Source organism: Prionailurus viverrinus, chromosome C1 (assembly GCF_022837055.1).
Source record: "Prionailurus viverrinus isolate Anna chromosome C1, UM_Priviv_1.0, whole genome shotgun sequence".
NCBI classification, from domain to species: Eukaryota; Metazoa; Chordata; class Mammalia; order Carnivora; family Felidae; genus Prionailurus; species Prionailurus viverrinus.
Genome location: NC_062568.1, coordinates 143,299,408 through 143,320,572, shown reverse-complemented (window position 1 = coordinate 143,320,572; position 21,165 = coordinate 143,299,408). Strand labels below are relative to the sequence as shown.

Genomic DNA, 21,165 nt, shown 5'->3' with positions numbered 1-21,165 from the left:
TCTGCAAAGATAAAGAAATAACTGTGCCACAGAAGAAAAGGAAACAAGGTGGGAAGAATGAGCATTTAATAAGCATTAGTCATGTGCCACAGGCTATGCACACAGTATCTCACTGAATCCTGAGAGCATATGCTATGAAAGTACAGATCACGAGCCACCTTTAGAAAAGGAAGTTGATACTGTTGAGGTTAAGTAGTTTGGCGTGAGGTTAACTACATGGCGTGTAAGAGGTAGGGCCAGGCATGGAACCCAGGTCTGCCTGATTATTTTCACTATACCCAGCTGCCTCCTTGACAAAACATTATAATAACGTTCTTTAAAATGGGATTTTACCTACCTACATACTCATTTTTATTTATTTATCTGATTAGATTTAATTCATCCTAAATTCCACATAACCCCAAAATAGAAATCTCTGAAATCTTTTTCATTTAATCCATTCATTCATCTATACTTATCCAGCCACTTCTAGGTGATAAGCACCATGGTAAGTGCTAGAGATACAATAGCAAACCAGTCAGACATTGTTCTGCCCTGATACAGGGCATTATACACTAGATAGGGGTTATACACTAGAACAAACTTTCTCAGTAAAGAATCAAAAACTTGGTATTTTAGGCTTTGCGGGCCATATGGTCTCTTGCGGGCCATATGGTTGCAACTGCTCAACTCTGCCATTATAGCAGAAATAGTTATACGTAATACATCAGTGAATGGGTGTCACTGTGTTCCAATAAAACTTTATAGAAACAGGCAGTGGGCCAGATTTGGCTGACCCTCGCTCTTGAGAGGAAGACTCAGAAAAGTAACCAAGTAATTAGAATACATTGTAATAATTGCTCTAATTGAACAAATACAGCAAAGTCTGGGATACCTAAACCAGATTAAGAGAGATCAAAGATAGTTTCCAGGAGGGACTGGCATCCATAGAGCTATGAAGGATGAGTAGGAATTAACAAAATAAAATTTTCTGACCCTCTTCCTTTAATTCTACTTACAGCTTCCTTTAACAACATTTTTCATGAACAATTCTTTGTTTTACAAATGCCTGAATCATGTTGCTTGTCTCATCGATTTTCATCAAAATAATTCAAGTCCCCTCCCCTTCCTCCTGCAACAAGAGTATCAACTTTTTCCTTCGGTTTTTCACATTCTAGATTTTATCCAGTATCTGAAGTGGTCTTGTAAAAGTTTGAACATTAAGGTAAAGAGATAGACTCTCTGGCATGTAAATCACACCTCAAAAAGCTATTGAAAATAACTAAACACAGCCGGCAGCCTGACTTCCAGAAGTCCTCACAGGATGACTAAACTTTGATGAAGCCAGCATAGACCAGGGTGTGGAAAAACCCAACTTAATCTCAATCTCAAAAAGTTCTTACAGATAAAGCTTCAAAGAATACGAATTCACAGCCAAAAATAAAAAAAGCACACAGGGTAGCTTTCAAGGTGTCATGAGAGAGAGCTGCAGAAACAACAGACAGTGAAGTGTGACCTGCAAAGGCTCTAGATACTGGAATCATCAAACACAAAATATAAAATAATATCTTTAATATCTTTACAGAAATAAAAAGAGAAGACTGAGCATATCTCTTTTTTAAAAAACGTTTATTTATTTCGAGAGAAAGGGAACACAAGCAGGGGAGGGGCAGAGAGAGAGGAAGAGAGAGAGAGAGAGAGAGAGGAAGAGAGAGAGAGAGAGAGAGGAAGAGAGAGAGAGAGAAAAAGAGAGAATCCCAAGCAGGCTCCATGCTGTCAGCACAGAGCCCTATATGGGGCTGGAACTCACAAACTGTGAGATCATGACTGAGCCGAAACCAAGAGCCAGACGCTTAACCAACTGAGCCACCCAGGCGCCCCTGAGCATAGCTCCTTCTTGAGACAAGGGTGTACCTTCCCTTGAGCAAAAAACAAGAGACCAGAAAAAAGACTAAGTAAATTTGAAGGAAAAAAAAAAAAAAACCAAAGAACTTCTTAATGCATTAATAAGTGCATTAAGGAACAGATTTAACACAACTGAAGAAATAATTAGATATTTGAAAGAGATAGATTAAGTAACAGATTAATGTTGCCTAAGAGAGAACTTGAGAACCGAAAGATAGATAGATCCAAATAAAGAATCAGGATTAATGAAGACACTGGAAACGGAATATATGCAAGAGACATAGAATGTACCAGGACAATATGACAAGAGAGAATGTGGAAGAGGCACAATTTCAAAGAGATCGGGACTGAGATTTTCCAGAATTACTAGATGAATGAATACAAACCTTCAACTATAAAATAAGAAGCCTATTACCAAGTGAAGAACTCTACCTTGTTCACTACACTGGGCCAACTTATAATGAAGGGATTTTCTGCTATTTTTAGAGGTAATCATGTCGTGAAGGTATATGTGGTATTTTTGTAATCTTATGCTCCTCGGGCTTCAAAAGAGGGTAACGTGAAAACCATTCTATCCTGTTTGCATTTTCTCCGTCCACCAAATTCAGTTTCTTTCCATAACAGTACTTTGCCATTTTTAGTGAAAGTCAGGACATACTGGAATCTAGGCTTTAGGGTAATGTTGAAATCCTTGGAGCCCCTCAGTACAGCTTTTGATACCTGGTGATTGCATAATAAAGCTTGTTGACTGACAATCGGTGCCATCAGGTCAGCGACAAGGAGAGATAAGAAGAAAGCTTCCTGAAAGTTACATCTGAAAGAAAGTAACCTAACAGCATTTTTCCAGACTTTGAAATAAAATTGGATTTAGCAAATAGCATCCCAATACAGATGTCCCCCAACCACAGGAAGGGCTCAGGTTATAGTAAAAACAATCTTAGCTATTATTTGTGGATCATTTACTTTTGGCCAGGCACTGTGCTAAGCATACAATGAGGAGAAAATAGGAATTACTTTATATCCTATTCAACAAAGGTTCTTTAGTCTACATAACTGAAAACACGTTGCTTATCTTCTCTAAATGCATCAATAAATCCTAAGCCTCATGTACTTAGTTATTACCATTGTAATACCAAAAGCTATCACAAGATAAAAATAATTTTATTTCATTTTAACTTAGAAAAATAAACCTCATGCTATGAAAATTTTTTAAAATTGATGAAAAGTTTGCAGTTGCTGAAATCTTTTTTCTGAACGCAATAAAAACATATATAAAACAAAATGATACTCATGGAGGAATGATCAGAAAAAAAATGTTGTTTTGTTTTGTTTTGTTTTTTTCTAACTTGATTGTTTGCAAACCTGTCAGATAAGGTACAGCCTTGGCTCAGAGCAGCAAGCCTCAAAGTTTCGAGTGCACTGGCATCACCACAAACTTTATAAAAAATGTAGATTCCTAAGCCCAACTAGGAGAATTCTGAGTTAGCAGGTTTGGCTAAGACCCAGAATTCTGCCCCTTTTGCAAGCACCACAGGAAAATGTGGGTACATGGTCCAGACACCCCAAACAAAACTCTGTCTTAGGAGAAATAGAGCCTCAGGCCCTCCCTTTCCTACGAACCTTGAATCCTGAACAATTCGAGTTCAACACAGAAGTGATCTGAGTTGCAAGATGCCAGTTTGGTGTGGGTCCCTAAGTGACTGGTCTGGATCCATAATCCAAGGGATAGATCAGAGCTATCCTTCTGGTAAAGTGCTCCTAATTATGAGAGCATCTTTAAGAAGTGAGTCAAAAGCATCATACACTTAAGGAAATCCTTTTCATATGCCTGTCTCCTCCCTCCCCTCCTGTAAAAAGAGAATGGTCTCACCTTTTTATAGTCATTGTGGTAATAGGCCATTTTCTCTTGGCTTTCAACTTCAAATTTAGTTTCAAGAGTGAGAAAGAATAGTTTGGGCAAAACAGATGTTTGTAACATTTTTTATTTGACCTGAAGGGTGAGCGGTCAATATGTTTACCCGATTGCATTACAACCAATTGGACACCAAGGCCTCTCAAAAGTAGAGCACCAAGTTGAATGGCTAAAACCAGAAGTGGAGGCAATACGTAAACATCTTTTGTAGAATACAATTAAATTGCTCTTTAAGGCAACCCTTTGAAGTCCACTTTAGGAAAAGTTTACTTAAGATTGAGAATATTAGAAGTGACAGATCCTAATTTTTGCTAAGAATTAAGGTTTTGTCATTTCTGCTTAATGTGTGAACTGCAAGCATTTGCTTTCACTCACAGAGAGGCTAATCGTGAGGGGAAAACATGAAATACACTTAATTCAACCTCTACTTATCACCATGGAGTTTCCCTGCCCACCGAACTTCATAGTACATGATGTTCCCTCAGAAGAGTTAACTGTATATCCCATTTTTCTCGCTGGGACTTTTGATGACTTTGCAAACTAGTCAGCACAAAGGCATCCGGAGTCACGCTGGCATGTTGTGACAGAATCACACAATTACATGAGGTTCGCCCCATTCTGAAAATGCCCGAACAGCGAACAGCAGAGGCAAACGGAAACAAAACATCAGAGCCAGCACAGCCTGAGCGAGACCTGAAACTCAGACTCCTCATCCGGGGGGCAAGTTTCCTGCTGTGGTGTGGAATATAGGTGGCAGATAAAAAAAAAAAATGACAGCCAGACTTCTAAGAACAGCCCTTCCTTTGCTCTTCTTCGCCCTCTTTGGGGTCCTGGAGGCGACAACAATATCGTGCAGAAATGAAGAAGGCAAAGCCGTGGATTGGTAGGTAAATGAAATGGAAGGATTTGTGCATGCAAATAGAAAGCCAGAGTATGGGAGGCAAACTGGCTCACTGTAAAGTTCCACAAGGAGTCTTCCCCCTCCCTCTCCCTTCTAAAAAGAAGGGAAATTAAAGTACATGCATGGACCAAATATCCAGAGAGGTCCTAAGTGAAGGAACTTCCACCTGAGAAAGCTGCCAAGCAGTGCCTGGTGGACCTGATTCGCTTCTCCCAGCGGGCCAAGGCCGGTGGCCCCAGATGTGGGGGGCCAGTTGGCACGTTCCTTTCATTGCATTGCGCCTTCCCTAACGGGACCCTTCCAACATCCTTTCAGAGATTTGCAAAGGAGAGAAGGCAGATTGCTTTTTTTCTGACACGGGACGTTGTGCCTCTCCTTCTGAGAATGAGAAAGAGGGCTTGATCGAACACAGCAGTGTTTGGTTAACCTTGTTTATTAGGGCAGCACAGAAGCACAGGAGTGGGTGGTAGGTCCTTGGCCTCCTTCACGCTGTGGAAGAGACTCAACACAGCATTGCATTATGGTTATGGATTCTTCTACCGCTTTGATCGCTTTTTCACTCTTTAATTAGGGTGTTTAGGTTGAGCATTATGATTGGCATCAAGCTTTGTGTAAACTTCAGGCTTGAGAACACAGAGACACTCAGTCTCTCAGCAGTTACTGAGCTCATGCCAGGCCCTGTGCTGAGGTTTGAAAATACATATATGAATGAAACATAGCACTTGCCCTCAAGGAGCTCAATTATGTGGTGAGGGTATAGATGGGGCCTCTAGGGAGCATGAGCCCCCAAGCTAGTTTTGAGCTAAGTTTTAAGAACAATTATGAGCTGGTTAGATTTTTTTTAATGTTTATTTATTTTTGAGAGAGAGAGACAGCAAGCAGGGGAGGAGCAGAGGGAGAGGGACGGAGGATCCCAAGAAGGCTCTGCACTGACAGCAGAGGGCCCAATGCGGGGCTCAAACTCACAAATGGTGAGATCATGAGCTGAGCCTAAGTCGGATGGTTAACCGACTGAGCCACCCAGGCACCCTGTGAGCTGGTTAGAAAAACAAGGCAGATGCAAGGGCATCGCAAGCCAATGAGGGAGCAATGGGGAGGTACAGAGGCAAAAAGCAGTGGAGAAGGTTCAAGAACAGTGTTGCTGGTGCTTCAGGAGAATGGTGGGAGATGGCAGGAGGTAAGCTCAGTGAGCAGTGAGGGCCAGGTCATGAAGGGCTTTGTGTGTTGGGCTGCAGCGTCTGAATTTGACTGTCAAAGGGAGCTACCGAAGACCTTCCAGCAGGGATGTGACGTAGTCAGATTTGTATTTTAGAAAGCTCACCGGTGGTACGGTGCAGGCCAACTGCATGGAGACCAGTCTAGAGTCATGGACTCACCAGGACTTTTGCAGCATTAGAGATGAGATGATGTGTGGACCTCATCAGTTTAAAGTTTAAAGACGCGGTAGTAGAAATAAAGAGGAAGGAACACTCTGGGAAAACTCGGTAACAGATGGGCTGAGGGTCGTAGGAGAGAGGGAGAAGTTAAGAAAGACTTTCAGATTGCTGGCTTCTCTGACTGCGTGGATGTGTTCCCCGTCTGCAGGAGAAGAGCAGAGTTGGAGCGAAATATTATAAACTTGGTTTCAAAAATATGGAGTTGGAAGTCTCTGGGATATCTCTGCATTTAGGCTTATCTGGACCTCAGCATAGAGGTGTGGGCTACAAACAGATTGAGGAAACTTCAGAAGATAACTGGAAATGGTTACTCAAGAAAAATGTTTAAAAGCACTAGTTTTCGGGGCGCCTGGGTGGCGCAGTCGGTTAAGCGTCCGACTTCAGCCAGGTCACGATCTTGCGGTCCGTGAGTTCGAGCCCCGCGTCGGGCTCTGGGCTGATGGCTCAGAGCCTGGAGCCTGTTTCCAATTCTGTGTCTCCCTCTCTCTGCCCCTCCCTCATTCATGCTCTGTCTCTCTCTGTCCCAAAAATAAATAAACGTTAAAAAAAAATTAAAAAAAAAAATAAAAGCACTAGTTTTCAACTGATACGCCGTGACCCTGATGGTTCTCAAACCCTTCACTGGTGAGCGACCAAATTGCGATCAATACATAACATTTGTTTTTGCTGCAAATGAATGGACACATTACTCAGCAATACCCGTCAGAGAGAATGTTGAGCTGAGCAGACGGGGAGGCACAGTCTCGAGCTGCTACAACTCACTGTGAGAGTAAAAGGGCAGAGCAACATCAGGTCGGCACCAAAGAATAATTTTATGTTTCCTGCCACATGTGAGGACCCTGTTCTGAGAGTAAGAACGCATGCACAGGGCAGGAAAGAGCTCGTGTAAATAAATGGAAGCATAAGAGTGAATAGAACCAAGTGAATAACATGAAGCGTTCACGGGCAGTGTGAGATGTCATCGTGTGGTCATAGTGAATGCATTAGAATGTTTGCCTCCCTGTGGGTATTTGATGGTTCATTGTGGGATTTTTGCTATTAGAGAGTATTTGGCAAGACCCGGGTGATTTTGCCCTCTGGGGACTTTCAACATTGTCTGGAAACAGTTTTGATTGGCATAGCTGAGGAGGACTACTGTCATCTGATAGGTAGAGGCCAGGGATGCTGCAATGCACAGGACAGCCCCCACAACAAAGAATGATCTGGCCTGAAATGTGACTAGAGCACATTTGAGAAGCCCCGGGGTTACATGATCCAAGAGTGCCTCCCTGCCATACGGGCCCAACCGCCTCCCCTCCCTGTGAGATACGCAAAGAAGATATACAAGGAGATAATAGTAAGGACAACAAAATGCTTGCTTAATGAGCTGGTCTTGGCCCTGAATCCTCAATGCAGAGCGGTCTGAAAAACTGAGCTAAAGAACGTGGCCTAGGCCAGAGACTCAAGGGAGCCTCTGTCTACTCTGAAAGCCAAACCCAAATCTCGGACCCAGCCAGCCAACTGCAAAGAGATGAGCGTGCCAAGCACTTGGGGCAGAAGAGAAAAACACATCCAAGGCCTTTCCAGTCCAGGCCTGGGCTTCGTCTCTCCCCAGTGCAGCCATATGGCATGTGGAAACAAAAGAGAGCCACTGTCAACCTACATGGGCTTCCACAACAGGGACCCTACCCACCCTAGGCCAGTTGATGTCTTAGGACCCGTCCAGTCAGAGTCACATTCCTTTCTGGGAAGGAGAAAAATAAGGGCGAGAAAAGAGACAGAAATCCTGAGCAAATCCCTTTCCTTAGACCTAGGGAACATAAGTAAAATGATATAGTTAGACGCTTAATACAGTGGCTGTCACCAGAGAAGCTGTCAATAAGTGTTAGTAATTCATAATTATTTCCTTTGTTAGGTTTGCCTTTTATAAGTTACCTAAAAGGCAAGACAAGGAAAGCAGACAGACGGGGTTAGAGTACGTATACCTAGACTCTGCAACCAGGAGCTGGAGGAGGAGTAAGCAACTAATGAATACCACCAACAGTGTGTTGGGAAGGACATTACAACAGCTCTATGAAGCATATGCCTCCGAGGTATGTTACAGTTTATCATTCATCTGAATCACATAAAATGCATAAACAGAATCTAAAGCTTCCAAAAGATTCTGACTTCGAACCTCCCTAACCCCTGATCCTAGCAACTTGAAGTAAGCTAGCACACAATCTAAATCAATCTTAGACCTTCAGGAATATGTCATCAGACTCTACAGCGACGCCAGATTATGGGCACATTCAGCACTATATCCCATAGCATCACCGGGTAAGGTGTGAACTACCTACATATGGAAGCCTTCTGGCTGCCAAACTCTGCCAATTCACTCCGTACTTGCTGTCTTAGACCTCTAATAGAAATAGCAAGAAGCCCTCTCCCATTATAATGCAATACAGATCAGCAATTAATACACCACGAAGCATGGGTTACTTATGCCATGGTGGTGATGAGTGCTGGGGGCCAAAACGAAGGGTTCCACCTGGTCTTCCTTTTCATTTATCATTTTCCAAGTAGTAGGTTGAGAGCTAGGGCTGTAGTTCGATGCCCTAGAACTCACTTGCCTGAGTGGAGATTAAACCTGCTATCTGGACTTGATCAGGCAATGCGCTAACCAGCCAAAGAGGCATAGGTAAGTAGGCCTGCTGGCTCAATGTGGGCAGTCTCCCAATGATCCAGGCACCATCTGCCGTTCAGTGGCAAGATACTGCTTCCCAACCAGGGGTGACAAGGAAAATCGTACAATAATATTCAGTTACACGCATATATGCCTTCCTAACAATCACTGAGAGAGAGGTAAATGTGTAAAATGACTCAGCACTTACGGTATGCTAGGCTGTTACATATGTCAATTAATTGAATTCCAACAATAATGTGTTAGATCCTAGCGCTGCGGCACATGCATATCTGAGTATTTACTCAAAATGTGCAGAGAGCTGTCACCGTGTTCACTAATACTCATGTTTTTATTCGTCTGCCACGAAGACCAGCCTTCAGAGCCAAATTACAAAGTAAAAATGTATTTTAAAAGTGTTTGAGTACATGTGATGGACCAAGCCCTGTTGTAGGTGCTTTTAAAAATTATTTAAACCCAGCAGCAACCCTGCTTTCAATTAATAGATTATTATGTAAAATCCAAACTGCCTGCAGCTGCTTCTGTTTTCCAAGTTTGGGGATGGAGGCTGGGAGCGTAACCCATTAGTGAGAAAATAAACACTTCTGTTGTTCCCTTCCCCACCGGGGAGAGAAAGGAAAGAGCAACATTGTAGAGCCTCTGTCTTTTACCTTAGTTGGGACAGATGGTTCTTACTTTGGCGGAATATAATAATGATCTGTGGAGGCACAAAAGTGGCCCCAGAGCCTAGGAGGGCAAGAGAGCTAAAATGCTCTGCAAATTAAAAAAGAGTGGATGAAAGCTAGGATTTAAAAAGTATAAGAAACCCAGAGAGAGACTAGAGGCAAGGCCAGGTGGTGATGTAAAACCATTCAATGTTTTGTACCTTCAGTGAAATCTGATCACACGTAAGGCCTTCAGTGAGGGATTCTGGGAAGAAAATGACAGGGAAGGGGCTGATTTCCATGTCTGACTGGCATAGAGCCAAAAGAAGAGGACCAACAATAGTGGGGACACCTAAGTGAGATCGGGTGTTCTTTGGAAGCTGGGTCTGTGTGCCAGAAGTGACAGTGAGAACATAGCTCCCCCACCTCCTGGTCTGGGATTCTATCAGAAAGCAGAATGCAAGATCACAGCAACTGGCTTTAAATCTCAAATGTCAAGATGACCTAGGCCAATACGTGGGTTACATTTGGAATTGTTTCCCTTCTTTTGCCTTTGTCAATAAGAACCTTCCATACACCTTCGTGGTAACGCTTATCAAACTATATTGTAGTTGCCTGTGCCTGCCTGTCTACATTCCCTGCTAGACTAGGGGCAGAGATTGTACTAGTCGTGTTCAACATCCAGTAGTCAAAATAGTACCCAGCTTATGTGTTCTAGAAACAAAGCTGTCCAGAAGGACATGCCTAGGCCTACCGATCCTTAAGTCCATGGTCTTTCCCCTGTATCAGAGAGCCTTTCTTCACTAGGGCTGCCTCCCATTTAACCTTAGCTAGCTGTTACACTCCTGGTTAGAATAATACACTTCGTCTATTATACGAATAAAGCTCCTCAAAGATTCTTCCCAAAGCCCCTTCGCATTGCACGCCAAAGGCACACAATGGCCTCATGACCACATTCAACGCCAGCTCATTGAACAACTGTCAGGGTCTTCCAGCAGAGAATATGAATGCCAACAATAGCTATAGTCAGTTGTGAAAATGAGGCTAAGAAAACAGCTTCTTTTCCTGGATATTTCTAAATATAGTAGCCGAGAATGCTACACGGACTATACGGTGCATTAAAAAAAAAAAAAAAAAAAAGGTTTTAGATTACCTCAAATAATTAAGCAGTTGTAAACAACTCAATTATTGGCTTTTTTTTTCCTGAGACAAAAAGAAGAGCCTTTTTTAAGGAGATGAGTTTTCCTTCCTTGCTTTTAATTATGTCCCTGAGATTTTTGTTAATATCAATATTATTGGCTTCAGTAAAAATCATTGCATCGTGACACAAACGAAAAGCAACCACACAGAATAAATACAAGCAAGCTTCCAAAACATGACAAAAGAGATACCATCAAAATAATAGCTTCATTTTTACTCAGAGATTTGGCCAACTGTTTAGAAAATTTACTCATATTTTGCCTTACCAGAGGCAATCCAATATCACACATTCAATTTCACTACTTTTTCCAAGCAGGGAAATATCAAGCAAGAAAGGTGAAGTGACACTAAGAAATGAATTGAAGGGAAATCCTCCCCTGCAGGGAGGTAGTGGGAGCAGAGAATGAGGAATCCTGATTAAACACAAAACTATGACCAAGCTGTGAAGCACAACGTAGGCAGAGGAAAGCAGACCCTGACAGCCAGTTCTGCCATGGTGCCTGTATCAGTGGAAAAAACCCAGGTGTAATCCTAGGCCGATTGTTCCTACACAAATATTTGTTCCTCAACAAATATGTAAGTACTCCTTTATTATACAGTGGTTGTCAAGTGAGAAACGCAGGTCCAAAACAGCCAAGAGAAATAGGAATAGTACCTTCACGTGCACATCATGATGCACAGGGCCCCTGTCACATAGGATGAAACCATGCACGGTTAAGAATGGACTTTCTGTTCCCTCCCTTGCCTGTCACAGAATTCAGTCTGATGGGGAAGCTGTCTATTAGGATAACGGATGATTTCTCATGTGTATTAATGAAAGCTCTGTATTGCAGACTGGGTAGCTGGTAGAAATGTTGCGAGCATTTATGAGCGTAAGATTTACATCATTATAACCCTAATGTGCTCCTGCAGAATAACAACACAGCCTATCTAATATACAATGATGGAGTCCCTACATCTGTGAATTACAGCAGAAAGTATGGACACACTAAAGGTATGACAAAGGCTCTTGGTTTGTCTTTTCTACTGGAAATCAACATTCTCTTAAATATTCTATCTTGAATATTCTTTTTTTTTTCCACACTGAAAAGATAGCTTTTTTTTAATGGTTTATTCTGAGCTATCAAAATTCTTGATTTCTATATCACAGGTTATAATTATATAATTTCACTTGGAAATCTCCTTTTCACAAATTCCACTTTATTTCTTAACATAAAAATATATGCTCTATAGCAGAAATCCCAGAATTCTACTGGGAATACCAGCCAGTCTATATAGTGTTTGTGTGTGTGCACGTGTGCACGTGTGTGTATGTGTGTGTGTGTGTGTGTGTGTGTGTGTGTACACATTTCAGTTAAGTTCATTGAGGTATAATTTCCATAGAGTAAAGTTCACTCTTTTAGTGTATAGTTCCTTTTGAAGTAAACGTTTTTGAAAAGTACTTTTAATAAAAAAAAAAAAGGAAAGTACTTTTAAATATATTTGTTATATTTTGGTAATTTTTGTTATATATAGTTAATATATTTTAAGAATTTTATTATAGTAATTTTTGGCATTTTTCTATAAACTATGTATATGTATTACTTAAAAATTCAAAATGCCAGTAAGCAAAAAAAAAAAAAAATCTGTAATTTTAGCACCCATTAGATAATTCCATTAATCCTTTCTACTCACTTTTCCTATAATATGTATTTTAAAACATTTTTATGAAAATATTGTAATGATTATCTTCTACTGTTTTTCAACTTCATAGATCATGAATACTTTCCCATGGCAACAAATATTTTTCAGAAGACCCCAAAGTCGGGGCGCCTGGGTGGCTCAGTCGGTTAAGCGTCCGACTTCGGCTCAGGTCACGATCTCACAGTTTGTGAGTTCCAGCCCCGCATCAGGCTCCTCACTGACAGGAGGAGTTCCTCTTTCTCTCTCTCAGAATAAATAAATAAACTTAAAAAAAAAAAAAAAAAGAAGGTCCCAAACTCAAATGGCTTCAGAAGCAGGCAAGTGGATGTCAGCAAGCCAGGTGGACTAAACTAGCAGGGAACTGAAGAACCGGAGGGTGCATGCTTGGTGAAAAGGTACAGGTAGTGCTCAGGTTGCTTTGTATTTAAAAATTTTTTTTTTCAATGTTTATTTATTTTTGGGACAGAGAGAGACAGAGCATGAACGGGGGAGGGGCAGAGAGAGAGGGAGACACAGAATTGGAAACAGGCTCCAGGCTCTGAGCCATCAGCCCAGAGCCTGACGCGGGGCTCGAACTCCCGGACCGCGAGATCGTGACCTGGCTGAAGTCGGACGCTTAACCGACTGCGCCACCCAGGCGCCCCGAGGTAGTGCTCAGGTTGCTTTGGAGGGATGCGATTTTTCAGGAGATGTTGAAAATTAGCATTTGTGGAAAATCTCCCCAATTTTTAAATGTTGGCAATGAACGCAAAGTTTTAGAAATATTCTCTGAGAATAATAATATGTATCTGCAGGATAGATTTGGCCAGTAGGCTGCCACTTTTGCCACCTCCAATTAAGAACGTAATTTGTAATGGCTGTCAAATATCATGAGTAATGAAAGCTTTTTATTTAGCCGAGTTGCCCTCCTGATGGTCCTATTTGCTTGGAACACAGCAATTTTGGTAATACACCACATTCTCCAACCTCTCCTCTAACAACCGCCAACCACCATTCTCCCCCCACCCTGTTCGTTGCTAAAAGGGCTTGGGAAAAAGACCACAAAGGGAACGGGACCCCATGTCAAGTGCAGGAGTTCTCTTTGGCAACAGGTGCCCTGACATCCGGTGGCACTGGTACCAGGAGGTTAGGATTTCAGGCCAACGGTACATTCATCTGGGCAGAAGAGGGCCCCTGAAGGTCATCCAGCTCTGTTTGGCAACAGAACATTGGATATTTTCCACCTGGACACAGGGAATGAGAGACCAATAGCGTGCTTTCTTCAAGTGTGTTTTTTGCAAAAGAAATAACTAGCAAGCATGTGGTTTCCACTCTAACAATAAGGTAAACATGAATAATTTCATATTTGCATGGTCATATGCAAACTGGAAAGTCTAGTCAGTGTACCAGAACTATCCCGATTTATTTATAAACACAGAAATAGTCACTGATGCCTGTTGGGTAGGATTCATTTTGCCATGTCACAAAATGAAAATCTTTCTGTTTCCTTCCTTTCCGTTTTCATGTCATTTTGCTCTAGAAATTTTCACTAAACACAATTAGCTGGGTCATTTTGGCATGACTTCTCTTTCATTCTCTCTGTCTCTGTTTTTGGCCTTGTGGAGTTGATTACTCTTCTACACGTAAGTGACCATCAGTGTCTTACAATGAACTATCGCAAGTACATTTCTTCATTTGATACTTTCTCTTTCAATTCTTTTTCAGCTGGCTTTTGAAAACAGCTTAGCTGCTTAGCGGTAAAGATAACTCATTATGTGAAGCTTACCAGGTGACTGTGTAGTTTAACAAGGTCAAATTCCAATTTAGCAAATTTGCATTCCGCCAAAACAAATTCTCCTTGTGGTTTCAACACGAAATTCCTCTTAACTCTTCACAGGGTGGCTGTCCTGGCTCTCTTTTGTGGTGGCTTATTATCAGTAATGGGGCAATGTGATATGTGCCCAAGTTAGTTTTGAAATCTTTGAAAAGCAAGCATGATCTTTGTGATTATTAACAGAGTAAAATATTAGCCTGAAGTACAAATGGGCTTAAATGTTACAGCTTTGAACCCTATCTTTAAAAGGAGCTTTGTTTTTCTAATTTACCTATATTAATTGTATCTTTGGTAGGTTTACTGCTGTGGAACAGAGTGCAGGGATTTTGGCTGATTCATTCTATTCCCAGATTTCCTCCAGCTCCTGAAGAAGGCTATGATTATCCACCCACAGGGAGGAGACATGGACAATCTGGCATCTGCATAACTTTTAAGTACAACCAGTATGAAGCAATAGGTAACATTAGAGTATGTTAAAAAAAAAAAAAGAGAGAGAGAGATAGCAGTGTTAAAGAAGGGATTTGGAAATGTATGAATAAATTTATTACTTCATCCGTTTCTCTATTCATCAACACTCTGTTACCTAGATGCTATTAGATTCTAACATGGGCGTTGCCATGGTGAGACCTTGAGCAGATTCACTTACTAGACCTTTGTTTCCTGATCCACCAAAGAAGTCTTTGAAATTGATCAGGGGTGGTATTTTCAAATGTCTAGCGTGGCCTGGCAGGTAACAAAAATGGGTGAGACAGGCAAGCAACGCTGCATGGGCAGTGGGGACAGAGACAAACAGGGATGTTGACTCTCCCCTCAAAAGCCTCAGCTCTGCAATGTGGCTCTGCAGAAAAGCAGACCTAATGGTTACAGATCTCCATACTTTTCAAGAGAAACTAGAAATCTAGGGTGGGAGGATGTGAGAGAGTTGGGAAGAGAATATGATCTCAATCTTATTTTAAAAAAATAATTGTGGGGGCACCTGGGTGGCTCAGTCAGTTGAGCTTCTGACTCTTGATTTGGATCAAGAGTCTCACGATTTGTGGGATCAAGCCCCACATCAGGCTCTGCCCTGACAGTGTGGAGCCTGCTTGGGAATCTCTCCCCCCTCCCCCCACCCCTCTCCCACTCACACACGGGTGCATGTGCTCTCTCTCTCTCTCTCTCTCTCTCTCTCAAAATATAATGAAGTAAATAAATGTGCTGACTACATGTTGCCTGTAGGCCACCAATCTGACATCTCCAAGTCAGATGATCTTCCTTTAAGATCCCAAGCTGGAATGGCCAAAAATACTTGGATTTGGAAAACTATGGTGGGGGAGAAGGAGAAGTAGAACACTATTTTAATCAGTCACTTTTTACTGAGGAGGCTGCTAAATTGTGGTAAAGAGTGATTTACCTCTAGATATATGAGGTTTAGAATATGTTTTTCATCAAATTTCCATCTTATGGCAAGGATTACTGAGGCTCTCACCCAAGTTAAGTCCTAGTTTAACTAATTGAGTTCCTGTAATGTTTATAGAGCTGAATAGCATAGAGATTAGCTGTGCATGCTGATGAGTTGATTATTCTTTAAGCTGGATGATCAATACATGGGAGGGCTCTACTTTTGTATATGTATGTATACGAGAAAAAAACATATGGTCTCCAATGCCAGACTGCCTGGGTTTGAATATCAACTACAAGTTTTATAACCCTGCATCTGTGACAGAAATTCTCTATTAATTCATCTATATGAAGAGGATAATGACAAAAGAACTTACTTAATAATATAATTGCTATTAGGATTGAGTTAGTACACCCATATAAAACTTGTGGAATAACGCCTGGAAAGTAGGAAGCGCTCAGTTAGGGTTAACTATTTTAACCAAAAGTGATTTGAAGGCTATTGGCTTAAAAAAGAAATACTTTTGTTTTTGTTTTTGTGGTTTTTAATTCACACAAGATCTATAGTATCAACAAGTATTTCCATCTGTATCCTAATTCTCAATTTTTCTTTGTTCCTCCATTCAGATTCTCAGCTCTTGGTCTGTAACCCAAACATTTATAGCTGTTCCATCCCAGCCATCTTTCACCAGGAGCTCGTTCATATGCCCCAGCTGTGCTCCAGATCCAGCTCATCAGAGATCCCTGACCGGCACCTCACTGCACTTCAGTCAGCCCGGGGCCAAAAATTCCTCCATTTTGCAAAGTCTGGTTCTTTTCTTGACGGTATGAAAGACCATGATCAAACAATATATAACTCTGCTGTTGGACTCACTTTGGATTGTATGGCAGAACTATTCTGATTATTTGGGGATGGAGAAGAGAAGGGAGGAAAAAGGAAGGAAAGGGAAAGGGGAAGTCAAATTAGTCCAAACGTTCGCCTGCTCTGCTTGAATAGCACAATTGCTGATCCAACCATGGAAATATCTCACAACCATCCAAGCCAGGAGTCAGTGAAAATTTGCAGTCCCCAGCCTCTGTTGGGCACGGGACCACAGTTGTCTCCTCCTTTTTTCCATTCCCTAAGCAGCTATTTTAAGACTCTTTTACTCTCAAGTCCTTTATATTACGCTGCCTCCTCATTCTCAGCCTCTCTTTTTCCTTCATAGAGAGAACAGAGATCACCAGAGAGAAACCACCTCAAGAACACACTCCACCCAAAAAAGTATGGGGGTTTCTCAAAAAATTAAAAATAGGAATATCATGTGATCCCATAATTCCATTACTGGGCCTTTTCCCAAAGAAACCAAAAACACTAATTCAGGAAGATATATGCAGACTATGTTTATCGCAACATTATTTACAGAAGCTAAGATATGGAGGCAACCCAAGTGTTCATCAATAGGTGAATGGATAAAGAAGATGTGGTGTGTATACACAATGGAATATTACTCAACCATAAAAAGAATGAGACTTTACCGTTTGTGACAACATGGAAGGACCTAGGGGGTACTATGCTAAGGGAAATAAGTCAGAGGGAGATAAAACCATAGATTTCACTCATATGTGGAATCTTAAAAACAAAACAAATGAACACACAAACGGAAGCAGAAACAGACCCGTAAATACACAGAACATACTGGCGGTTGCCAGAGGGGAGGGGATGGAGGGAATGGGCAAAATGGGCAAAAAGGAGTGGGAGGTACAGGCTTCCAGTTTGTGGAATGAGTAAGTCATGGGATGAAAGGTACAGCAGAGGGAACATAGTCAATGGTATTGTAATTGTGCTGTATGGTGACCAGATGGTGGCTCCACTTGTGGTCAGCATAGCATGACATACGGAGGTGTCGAATCACCATGTTCTGTACCTGAAACTAATGTAACATTGTGTGACAGTTATACTTGTATTTTTAAAAATGACTAAAAAGGGGCACCGGGGCGCCTCAGTTGGTTGAGCATCCAACTCTTGATTTCAGCTCAGGTCATGATCTCACGGATCCTATGAACCTTGTACCTATCGAGCTCTGCACTGATAGTGTAGAGCCTGCTTGGGATTCTCTCTCTCCCTCTCTTTTTGCCTCTCCCCGGCTCGCTCTAGTACTCTCTCTCTCTCTCAAAATAAATAAACATCTTTTAAACATGACTGGGGCACCTGGGTGGCTCAGTCGGTTAAGCCTCCAACTCTTGGTTTTGGCTCAAGTCATGATCTCACAGTTTGTGAGTTCAAGCACCACATTGGGTTCCATGCTGACAGTGTAGAACCTGCTTGGGATTCTCTCTCTCCTTCTCTCTCTCTGCCCCTCCCCTGATCCCTCTCTCTCTCTCTTTTCTCAAAACATAAATTTAAAAACATTTTTTTCAGTGACTAAAAAGACCACACACACACACACACACACACACACACATACACACACACACCCTCAACAATCTTATCTGTTTTTATTCCTTTTCACGAGTTTCCCTTTATCCCAACAGAAGCAGTGCACCTCTTGTGCCTTGGAACCTATCCCAGTCTCAGAATACTTTGATTCAAACACTAGATCTCTTCTCCCTCTTCTACTTCAATTTTCCCACTCTATAAGCTCGGTCCCCTTAGCACACAAATATTCCTAAAAATCTTCCCTCAATTCTAGATCCCCTATATCTCTGTTTTTTTTCTTTTCTTCCAAATTTCTTTCTAAAAGTCTCTTCAGGGGGCACCTGGCTGGCTCAGTGGGTTAAGCATCCGAGTTCAGCTCAGGTCATGATCTTGTGGTTCACGGGTTTGAGCCCTGAGTCAAGCTCTGTGCTGAAGGCTCAGAGCCTGGAACCTGCTTCAGATTTCATGTCTCCCTCTCTCTCTGCCCCTCCCCCACTCATGCTCTGTCTCTCTTTCTCTCTCTCTCTCTCTCTCTCTCTCTCTCTCTCTCTCAAAAATAAATAAACATTAAAAAATAATTTTAAAGACTCTTCATGGGCTTTCACTTGCTCAACGCTCCTTCACTGTAGTCTTTGCATCTCTGTCTGTAGACACTCCAATCTCTCCCCAGTCACCAGTGACGCTCTTAGTTGACCTCACTGTCTTCCCTCCTTTCTTGCTACCTTCCTTCCTTTTATACTAGATAAAATTTACTGAATGCTTACCACTTGCCAAGCCCTGTATTAGGCACTAGAGATCCAAAAATCAACAGGACAGAAATAGCCTCTGCAGAATTTGGCACTGTTAAAACACTTTCCTTCCTGAAACACTCTCCCTTCCTGATTTTTGGGAGTGTGCAGTCTCTTGGTCTTCTTCCCACTTCTCTTAAGTCTCTTTAACTAGGTCCTCCTCCTCTGCCTACTCCTTAGGTGACTGGGTTGCCACGTGGTCTTCCACTCTTCCTTATCTCATTCTATATACTCATTCTATGCAATTCCAATAAGCTTTCAGGCGATTCTCAAGACCTCTGGACTGACAGAGCCATCAGTATTCAATAGTGGGTGGGACATTGCCACCTGGGGGTGGTATAGCCATGCCAAATTCAACGTGCCAAACTCATCATTATTGCCCACAAATCTATTCTTTTTCTTATATTCTGCAGAGTCAACTGAGGACTCTAGATCCCTCCTTTTTCTTTACTGCTCTAGCAAGTCATCAAATTCAATCAGTTCTAGGTCCTTAGTAACACTCACATTTATCTTTTCCTCTCCAAGCTTTATGCCACTGCCTTAGTCCATGCCTGTGTTTAGTGTCACAATTATTGTGACAACCCTGTATTTTCCCTATCTCCAATCTAATACACCTTTCTTAATTCATCCTGCACGTTGCCTCCCAACTGATATTTATGATCAAAAATCAGTTTCTATTATCAGTTTTCCACTAACATTTCTCTAAAAATTCTCCCATTGAGGGGCGCTTGGGTGGTTCAGTCTGTTGAGCATCTGACTTCGGCTCAGGTCACGATCTCATGATTCATGGGTTGGAGCCCCACATTGGTCTGTGTACTGATGGCTCGGAGCCTGGAGCCTGCTTCAGATTCTGTGTCTCCCTCTCTCTCTGCCGCTCCTCTGCTCACACTCTGTCTCTCTCTCAAAAATAAATAAACATTAATTTTTTTTTAATTCTCCCTTTGATTTCAGGAAAATCCAAACATTTTGGCATGATGTACAAAGAGCCCTTGAAGCTGGCCCCTGGTTACTTCTCTAGCTTCATTCTGTCTAAAGATCTTCTCAAGACAAAAGCATATATTGCTCTCTTGTTTGTGTGGAACAGAAAACATTTTTAAATGCCAATATCACCTTAGTGATAAGAACTTTTATTTGCATAACACTTTAGCACTAACAAAATGTTCTCCCATCTACTATCTCAATTATGTTGTTATTATTGTGCTCGTGACATCTATATATCAGGGGTGAATGATAATTTCCATTGCTGAGGATATTTTCAGGGACTTATCTAAGTGTAAATACTAACCTCACTATCTTTCTCCCTGTAAACCCTAGACATCTTTGCAGCCTGGATGGCTCAACAGTTGAAGACACATTTGCTAACAGAAACCTGGCAGCGAAAGAGACAAGAGCTTCCTTCAAACTGCTCCCTTCCTTACCATGTCTACAATGTCAAAGCAATTAAGATATCTGGACACTCTTATTTCAGTTCTTACCAGGATCATGCCAAATGGTGTGTTTCCCAAAAGAGGACCAAAAATCGCTGGACCTGCATTGGAGACCTAAATCGGAGCCCATACCAAGCCTTCAGAAATGGAGGATTCATTTGTACCCAGAATCAGCATATTTACCATGCATTTCAAGGACTGGTTTTGTATTATGAGAACTGTAACTAAACTTGGTGAAAGGACATACGTACCATTATTTTCAGCACTGACAATGGGTCTTCTTCCATTAGATCCATTCTTTATATACTAAAAGCCTTTGAATATACTTATAGTCACAAATCATCAAATAAAATGCTTTTCTACCGTGGTCGCCATTTTATCTTCCATTTAGTGAAAATTTATCTACTTGGCAATTATATGCCATAAGCATAAATCATTATACATAGCCAAGTGAGAATTGAAGAAACGGAAGAAAAAAATCTTCTTGACTCTTCATGGATTGACTGAACATCTCCTAGATTAACTTCATCTCCCTCACAAAGACTTCTCTGACTCTTCTACTCATCCCTTGTTGAAGAAAAAAAATCTCTTTCTGTACCTCATGCTACTCAGTCATATTCCTCTTAGAGTTCTTTCACTGGTTTATGGTTAAGTCTTATTTATTATTCTTGCAGTTGCTCCTTACTAATCATATGATCTTAGGATATTCACTTGAACTCTCTAAGCCTTGTTTTTTTCATCTATGAAACAATGTGTAGATATTTTTAAGCACCTAGCACAAAGCCTGGTGTGGTTGACACTTAAAAATACTGGTGGAATTTGAATATGAATCTCCCTCCCAAGTTAGAAAAGACAAGAGGAAGTTTAGAAATGAGTAATATTTTTCAAAAAAAAATTGTTAAGTCAGATTAGGAGAAAGAAGTAAAACAACCCACCAAATTGGGGTCAATAAAGAAGCCATAATCAAATCTAACAATCTTAATTCTAGTGTGTTTCATTTTGGGAGTTCTTATCCCTAAATATGACTATTATATAAA

The 21,165-nt window shown here is 41.4% G+C and overlaps 2 protein-coding genes across 6 annotated transcripts in view; one reads left to right on the top strand and one right to left on the bottom strand.

The window, feature by feature from the left end:
- Positions 1-3,862, bottom strand: part of LOC125173919 (uricase) — a 30,434-nt gene extending 26,572 nt beyond the window's left edge. The window contains exon 1 of the mRNA XM_047873579.1: positions 3,755-3,862. Within this exon, the coding sequence (XP_047729535.1) occupies positions 3,755-3,862 (108 nt within the window). The remainder of the gene's footprint in view (positions 1-3,754) is intronic.
- DNASE2B (deoxyribonuclease 2 beta) overlaps positions 1-20,491 on the top strand; it is a 95,070-nt gene extending 74,579 nt beyond the window's left edge. For 3 of the 5 annotated variants that reach the window (XM_047873575.1, XM_047873576.1, XM_047873574.1), the window contains 5 exons: positions 8,028-8,205; positions 11,552-11,633; positions 14,431-14,592; positions 16,143-16,340; positions 20,016-20,491. In XM_047873575.1, coding sequence (XP_047729531.1) covers positions 8,140-8,205; positions 11,552-11,633; positions 14,431-14,592; positions 16,143-16,340; positions 20,016-20,356 — 849 coding nt within the window. In that variant the 5' untranslated portion in view covers positions 8,028-8,139 and the 3' untranslated portion in view covers positions 20,357-20,491. The other 2 variants (XM_047873578.1, XM_047873577.1) reach the window with 2 other exon arrangements.
- Positions 20,492-21,165: the final 674 nt, after the last annotated feature.